The 8059-nt window shown below is 51.7% G+C and overlaps 1 protein-coding gene across 1 annotated transcript; it reads left to right on the top strand.

Annotated features, from left to right (window-relative positions):
* Nucleotides 1-495: 495 nt before the first annotated feature.
* RAD51 (RAD51 recombinase) lies at nucleotides 496-7232 on the top strand. The gene is made up of 10 exons (XM_054275817.1): nucleotides 496-535; nucleotides 1397-1507; nucleotides 1913-2050; nucleotides 2452-2569; nucleotides 3114-3205; nucleotides 3880-3974; nucleotides 4812-4925; nucleotides 5222-5351; nucleotides 5894-6015; nucleotides 6275-7232. Exons 2-10 carry the CDS (start codon nucleotides 1421-1423, stop codon nucleotides 6396-6398), a joined length of 1020 nt encoding a protein of 339 aa, XP_054131792.1. The 5' UTR covers nucleotides 496-535; nucleotides 1397-1420; the 3' UTR covers nucleotides 6399-7232.
* The last annotated feature ends 827 nt before the right edge of the window (nucleotides 7233-8059 follow it).

An 8059-nucleotide genomic window follows, 5' to 3' on the forward strand; every position in this document is an offset into this window, starting at 1 on the left:
GGATTCCATCAAAGTCAAGGGATGGAGCTTCCAGTGCGGAACTGCAACCTCTGCTCCAGATGTGTCTCCATCTCCAGCTGCTTGTTCTTGGGTTCTGAGGAATTGTCACTGCGCAGGAATTGCGTGGGCTGCTGGATTCATGGGGGCACGGGGTCGTGCTTCAAAAGGGAAAAGAAAAGAGAAAGTAAGAGAAAATAATGGCAAGGAGAGAGAAGCAAAAGGAGAGAAGAGATACATGGAAAAGGGGGGGGGGGGGAAGAAAAGAACGGCAAAAAGGGGAAAGGGAGAAGGAAAAGAAAAATGGAAAAAGGAAACAAAAGGGAAGACAAGAAAGAGAGAGGAGGGAAAGGGGATTAGAAAGGAAGGGCGCGGTGCCCCGGGGCTGCTGCCCCCGATCCCGCTCCCGGTCCCCGCCCGTTCCCGGTCCCGTTCCCGCGCTCCCCTTTAAGGCGCTGCCGGTGGCGGGGCGGCGCCTGCGCGGGGCGGTCACGTGAGGCGGCGGCGGGAGCGCCCGAACGGCCGGAGCGGGGCCGCGGTGAGGGACGGGGACGGGGACGGGAACCGGGACGGGAACGGGCCCGGGGTGCGATGGGATGGGCTGAGCTGAGGCCGGCGGGACAGGCCCGGGGCAGCCGGACCCCCGGCGCCTCTCGGGGCCCCCCGGCGCTGCCCGGTGCGGGAGCCTGAGGGCGTTGGCGGCGGGGCTGGGCAGGCCGTCAGCTGTGGGCAGCCATGGGGGGCGGTACACAAAGGGCTGGGGCTGAGCACGGTGAGGGGACACGGCCTGGGGGGCCGGGCATCGCCGGCGGGCGGCACCTGGGAGGTGCTGCTGCCGGGCCCCCGGTAAAGTTGGGATGGTGGAATGCCGGAATGGCCGTGAATTCCACCCTCTGCCATGGGCAGCGACACCTTCCGCTATCCCAGCTTGCTCCCAGCCCCGTCCAGCCAGGCCTTGGTCACTTCCAGGAACAGCCACAGCTTTTCTGTGCCAAAGCCTCAGCGCCCTCGCAGGGAAGAATTTCTTCCCGGTTTTCAATGTAAATTTCCCCTCTGTCAGTTTGAATCCATTCCCACTTGTCCTGTCATTATTATATTCAAATTGTGTGTTACATCCCAGGTGTGTGAATTCCCTTGTATCCTTCAGTTTCCCCTGACAGCTCCTGCCTGCCATCCTGCTCAGCAATCCCAGGCGTGCTGCAGATCCTCTGCAGGGACTTCCAGCCCTTTCCAAGGTGTTTGTGGCAGCCCCAAGGGCAAGTTCTGGGGCACAGCCCAGCCCAAACATCAGGGGCCAGTTCAGAGGGCTTTTACAGCTTTAAGAACTCCATTATTCTGATTTATGTGACCACATAACTTACTGCTAAAAGGGAGCACTGACAAGTCTGGTTCCTTCCAGGGGCTGTCCTGGTCCCTCGCTGCCATGGCCATGCAGATGCAGCTGGAGACCAGCGCAGACACCTCAGCAGAGGAGGAGAGCTTTGGGCCACAGCTCATATCCAGATTGGAGGTAGGTGAGGAGTTACCTCTGCAGGAAGTTTTCCATAGATGCACTCACTGCTCTTTTTCCTAGAATGGAATCCTGTGATGGTTTGGGTTGGAAGGAACCTTAAAAGCTCATCCCATTCCATCCCCTGCCATGGGCAGGGACACCTTTCACTACCCCAGGTTGCTCCCAACCCCATCCATCCTGGACTTGAGCATTTCCAGGCTCTCCACCAGGGCCTCACCACCTCCACAGGGAAGAATTCCTTACTAATACCCAACCTAAACCTTTTTATTTAAAAGCAAGGTGAAACCAAAAACTCTGTTGCTAAATTCTTACTTGTGTTCTGTTAAAAAAACCCAACCAAACAAAAAACTCGGAAATACCCAAAAATACCAACAGGTGTAATTTTTCCTCTCTCTTTCCCAGCAATGTGGCATAAATGCCAATGATGTGAAGAAGCTGGAAGAAGCTGGGTTTCACACAGTGGAGGCCGTGGCTTATGCTCCAAAGAAGGAGCTGCTGAACATTAAAGGCATCAGCGAAGCCAAAGCCGACAAAATCTTGGTAAGGATGCCCTGGAACCTTAACCCAAGATATTCCACAGGTTTATTTCTGCTGGCTGAAAGTGTTGTGGTGAATTTGGAAGGTGTCCAAAGGGCAGTAAGGGGTGATTAGAGGTGTGAATTGACTTGTGATGGGAAAAGGCAAAACGCACCAGGACAGGACTGAACTGAACAAGGTGGGGACGAGGGGAGGATATTTTCATAAAACACACAAAAGGGATGTTGGAGCTTTTTCTTGGAGCAGAATTTCAGTTCTGTTCAGAGGTACCAACTAGTGCAAGGTCTATGAAATGTGCATGGAATGATACAGGCACCTCTCCACAAGGCAGAAAATATTAATTACTGGGGGATTAACAAATGGCATTAACTCCTCTGGCACTGCTCAACTGGGTTTTCCCTCAGGCTGAGGCAGCCAAACTGGTTCCCATGGGCTTCACCACGGCCACAGAATTCCACCAGCGGCGGTCGGAGATCATCCAGATCACCACTGGCTCCAAAGAGCTGGATAAGCTGCTCCAAGGTCAGCATTTTATTGTTTCTCTTCCCTGCTTAACCTCACTTATTGGGATGGGGTTTTCCCATGAACCATGTAAGGCAAGTCCTGGTTGGATGAAAAACCTCTAGGACTGCTCTTGAATAATTGCTTTTATTTTAGAAGCTGCAGAAATGTTTTTTAGTCCTTTTTAGTCATGATGCAAGACCCAGAGCTGTCTGGTTTTGGATGTTTCTGTTTTATTTAAGTCCATGATGCATTTAGGGAAAACAAAACCAGGCGTCACCATCTCCCCATTCCTTTAGTAATCCGAAAATGAGAACAAGTAATTTCAGCTCTTCAGCATCTTCAAAAACACCCATGAACTTCTTAACCACAGCATGAACAAACCTCATGATGACAAGCAATTTTCCCTCTTAATTTGAAACTTTCAGCCAAATTCAGTGTTTAACTGAGTCTCTGTAAATGTAATATTTTAAGTGTGAGATAGATCCATAGATAAATAAATCATACATGTGGCATGTGACCTTTTGATCTTTATTAATAATCATCATTGTTATTTTCCCTTCAGGAGGAATAGAAACAGGATCCATAACAGAATTATTCGGGGAGTTCCGTACCGGGAAGACACAGCTGTGTCACACCCTGGCTGTCACCTGTCAGGTGGGGGTTCACCTCATTATAATCCAATACTCAGACCTCACAGCCTTGGGATATTTGCTAATTTGGGCACCTCCTTTTATTTTCCAAGTGTTTATTGCTGTCTAGAAGTTTTATTCCCTAAAATATTAGAGGCTTGGACTTAATTTGATCGTTGAGTTGACTCCGTGAACTTCCCATCTCAGAGCTGAGCACCTGTCATCTTGTGTAGAGTCATGGAATGCTGGAATGGTTTGGGTGGGAAGGGACCTTAAAGCCCGTCCAGCTCCTTTGGCAGGGACACCTCCCACTGTCCCAGCTTGCTCCAGGCCCCATCCAGCCTGGCCTTGGACACTCCCAGGGATCCAGGGGCAGCCACAGCTGCTCTGGGCACCCTGTGCCAGGGCCTCAGCACCCTCACAGGGAAGAATTTCTTCCCAATATCTCATTTATCCCTGCCCTGTGTTAGTGGGAAATCATTCCCCCTTGTGCTGGCACTCCAGGGTGACAGAGACTACAAAAGGAAGGTGTCAGCAGCGATGGGGACCAGGGATCTTTCACTTTTCCCAGCTAAATGGGACTTTAACCACAATAACTTGGGATGTTATTTGTTGTATGAGCTCAGTGAGGGCATGTGGCAGTATCTGCTGTATTTATGGATGCTTTATTCCCTGTTCATTCCTTTCCTTCTCCTTTAGCTCCCCATAGACCGCGGTGGTGGCGAGGGCAAGGCCATGTACATCGACACGGAGGGGACCTTCCGTCCAGAGCGGCTCCTGGCCGTGGCTGAAAGGTCAGTGGGTGGGAGACAGCAAGAGATGCACTCACAACTCAGCTGGAAAATGTTTTCCACAGGTCCTGGAGGTTGATTTGGCAGGTGTTCCCTTTGGAAAGCTCTAGTGTTGCCATTCCTCTCCTCTCCCTGCCAGTCGCTCCCCATGTCATTGTCCCTTGGCATGAGGTGGTTTCCCTGTCTTTTGCTACTGGAAGGGACTGGGAGCTTCCCAAGCAGCTGGGGACAGGACTGGCTGGATCCTGTTTGCTCTTTCTGAAGGGAATTTGATCTAACCCTGCTGGCTTCTCCCGCAGCAAGGACTGCTCCCGGGTTCCTTGTCACCAGGGAATATTTAGCAGCCAAACAAAGGAGAGGAAGTGAAATGGTGTTTGTAGCAGGCACAGGTGTGTATGTCTGTGCTGGCCATGTCCAGAGTGTCCTTGGAATCAGGGAATTGTTCAGGTTGGAGGAGCCCTGGGAGATCCCTCTGCACAACCTTTCCCTGGTGCTTCCGAGGCCACCACATGTCCCCAGGTGCCACATCCACATGGCTTTAGATCCCTCCAGGGATGGAGCCTCCACTGCCAGGGGTGGACAGCCTTTCCTCTAAGAGACTTCCCAATATCCAGCCTAAACCTCCCCTGGTATCACATGAAGCCATTTCCTCTTATCCATTTCAAGTGGTTCCAATCATTCTGTTCTCTTTTCATCACCACAGGTTGCATTTTTTCCATCTGTTTTTATCTCTGCCAGGGATGTGAGTTTTTTTCCAGTCTTTTGGCAAAGTTCCTGTCCAACTGCTATGGATGAACTTGTCACTCAAGGTTCATCCATTTATTTTCCCTGGTTTTGCAGGTATGGCCTGTCTGGCAGCGATGTCCTGGACAACGTGGCCTATGCTCGGGGCTTTAACACCGACCACCAGACGCAGCTGCTGTACCAGGCCTCGGCCATGATGGCTGAGTCACGGTAATTCCTCTGATTTCAGGGATTTTGCTCCCACATGGGATTAGCCTTTGGTTTCTGCAGGGAGCCAGCTTGCTCCATGGGCAGTCAGCTGTCAGCAGCACATCTTGCTGCTGGAATTCTGGGTGCACAAACACAGGGAATTCAGGGATCCTCAGTGCCAGCCTGAGGGAGCAAGTTGCAAGCTCAGTTTAGAGCTGTGGTTAGAAACAGTGCTGATGATTTCCACGCTGCCAGGAGAGCTGTGCAGGCAGCTTGGCATTGGAAGCAGGACTCAGAGCCCTGCCTGCCCTTCGCAGGTACGCGCTGCTGATCGTGGACAGCGCCACGGCCCTGTACCGCACGGATTACTCGGGAAGGGGCGAGCTCTCCGCCAGGCAGATGCACCTGGCCAGGTTCCTGCGGATGCTGCTGCGCCTGGCCGACGAGGTGAGCGTCCCCTCATGCATGGCTTGGGCTGGTGCTGGCCAAACAAACACCAGGCACCCATGAGAGCTGCTCACTCACCCTCCTCTACAGCTGGACCGAGGAGGGAAAATGTAATGAAGGGTTTGTGAGTTAAGATAAGGACTGGGAAAAAACACTCTTCAGTTAGCAGCAAGGGAAAAACAGGCTCACCTTAGAGATTTGAAGTGACATCATTACTAACAAAATCGGAGTAGGGTAATGAGAAGTAAAATAAGCTCTTAAAAAAACAGCTTACCCCCATTTCTCCCTCCTTCCCAGCTTTACCTCCTGTGCCAATGGCACAGTGAGATGGGAATGGGGGATTTGGTCAGTTCATCCACCCAAGGCTTCTCCCACTGCTGAGGGAGAAAAGGTCCCAAGGGCTTTGTCTCCACCTCTGCTCCCATTGGTTTGGAGAGGCTGTATCCCACAGTTATGGACACCAGGAGTGCCCCTGTGTCCTTTTCCCTGCTTTTCTGTTCTGATTGTGGGAAATAATTGGGTTTGGGTTGTTTCTCCTGCAGTTTGGTGTGGCCGTTGTCATCACGAACCAGGTGGTGGCACAGGTAGATGGAGCTGCCATGTTCGCTGCAGATCCCAAAAAGCCCATCGGAGGCAATATCATTGCTCATGCTTCCACCACCAGGTGAGACAAGAGATGGTCATATCCCACAAGCCTGGGCTGGGAATGTTTTTTGGAATTGGCCAAGTGGCTTTTACTTGTGGGGTTTGCAGTCTGTCCATGGCAGGCTCAGCCTGTGCTTCAGCTCAGCACCACTCTGGGCCCTCAGCCTATGGGGAAATGAACACCTCGGGCAGTTCCTACAGCTCTGTTTACTCCTTTCTGGATTAGTATGATTTTCTGGGAGTCCATCCTGACCTGTTTCCTTCCCTCCCCCTGTCAGGCTGTACCTGCGGAAAGGCCGAGGTGAGACCAGGATCTGTAAAATCTACGACTCTCCGTGTCTTCCCGAGGCCGAAGCCATGTTTGCTATCAATGCCGACGGAGTGGGAGATGCTAAAGACTGAAAACTCCTTTTCTTGCCCTGAATCCCAAGACTCTGTTAAGAGGCTCCTTTCCTGGTGGCACCTTAGGGATACTTCCCAAGGCAGCGGGCAGAGGAAGCTGTGCCGTGTCAGCCTGGGAAGCGTCGGGACACGCCGAGCTCAGCCACGGCTGTTGGGAAGAGATTCCCTTGGCTGCAGGCACAGGTGAGGGCCATGTGCTTCCTCAGCAACATTCCCAGAGCACCATACGCTGTGTGTTTCCCTGGATCCCAGCGTGGTGCAGCAGAATCTTGGTGACCACAGTTGGGAACTCGGTGAATTGGAGCAAAGATGAAGAGTTTGTCCACTAAGAGAAGTGGTGAATTATAAAGCAACGCAGAGTGATATTCCTTCCACACCAGGGATTTGGGGTTGGTGATGGTCCCAATCCATCATCTTTCTGTTCATTTTCTTTTGGATGCTGCAGCCTGCTGGGCTGGGGGAGCTGTTCCTTTGCATTTAATTTTCTGTATTCTGTAAATTCTCTGTGGAAATCTGCTTTTAATAAAAAGGCTCTTGATGATGTCCCAGGTTCCTGGGATTCACAGGTGTGTGTTCAGACCAAGGAATGTTCTGGCTGGCAGAAGCTGCACCAATCTCCCAGGAATCTCAGTCTGGGTTTGTCTTTGCTCCCAGTTCTCCTCAGTTTGGGGTGCAGTGCAGCCCTGCCCTGTGGATCTCCCAGAAGAGTTTTGGGGTTAAAAAGGTTCTTTCCTATTCTGCAGTTTTTCTCTAGAACTTGATTAAAAAGAATAATGTGATCTTGATGTGATCTTAATTGGTTCATTTGCATTGATTAATTAAAGCTGATCATTGAGAAGGGGCTTGAGCAGCCCTTGATTGGAGCTGGCAGTTCTTTATTGTCTCTTCATTCTTTGAATTTATTTTAATTATTTCTTAAGCAATTACTGCAGTTAAGTTACACAGTGAGGAGAACAGCATTGCTGCCCAGCTGGATTGGGAAATCCAAGTGCAATTCCTTGGAGAGATTGAGGGGATGGGGAGCTGAGCCTCAGGCTGGGTTTTGGCAGCAGGAACTGGCTGAGGAGAGGGGAGATCCCCCAAAATCGGTTAAAGCCAAATCTGCTGGGTTTGGGTGCTCCCACCCCAAAAAAGGATCCTGGTTAAAGGGACTTGAGGAAGCAGCGGGATGTGCTGGGAGGGCTGTGCTGGAACCCCCAATCCCTGGCCAGGAACGCTGGGCAGTGCCAGGTTCACAGGGACACTACGGAGGGGCTGTGCCCAAATTCCAGCCAGGAACGCTGGGCAGTGCCAGACCTTTGGGACACTGCCTGATCCAGAGACATTTCCCACTGTGCTCTCTCGTGCTCAGCACCTGGCATTCCATTGGAGTTCCACAGGCTGGAAATGCCATGCGAGCACTGGAATCGCAGCCGATCACACAGAAGCCAGTCCGGGAGAGGAAATGAGCTGTTCCACAGATGGATTTTTCCCGATGTATTTTAATTTAAAGCAGAACATCGCCCGCCCCTCCCACCTGCCTCGACCCCATAGCCTTTATGTTTGGGGTTTCTCTAGGAGAATTATTTGCCTACGCTGGATAAAAATTTCCGAAATTATTTCTCCGGCGCTTCGGGGACCGGCGGGGCTTGGAGCGTTCCGGGGCCGTGGCGGAACCGGAG

The sequence above is a fragment of the Melozone crissalis genome, unplaced genomic scaffold, assembly GCF_028551555.1.
Source record: "Melozone crissalis strain CALT ecotype California unplaced genomic scaffold, PUWL_Pcris_2 ptg000018l_1, whole genome shotgun sequence".
Lineage (NCBI taxonomy): Eukaryota > Metazoa > Chordata > Aves > Passeriformes > Passerellidae > Melozone > Melozone crissalis.

Bases quoted from the DNA above. Each gene is read 5' to 3' on its own strand.
- RAD51 (XM_054275817.1), top strand. From the start codon at position 1,421: ATGGCCATGCAGATGCAGCTGGAGACCAGCGCAGACACCTCAGCAGAG. The intron at 2,051-2,451 runs GTAAGGATGCCC...GTTTTCCCTCAG, and splicing joins CCAAAGCCGACAAAATCTTG to GCTGAGGCAGCCAAACTGGT. The intron at 3,206-3,879 runs GTGGGGGTTCAC...CTTCTCCTTTAG, and splicing joins CCCTGGCTGTCACCTGTCAG to CTCCCCATAGACCGCGGTGG.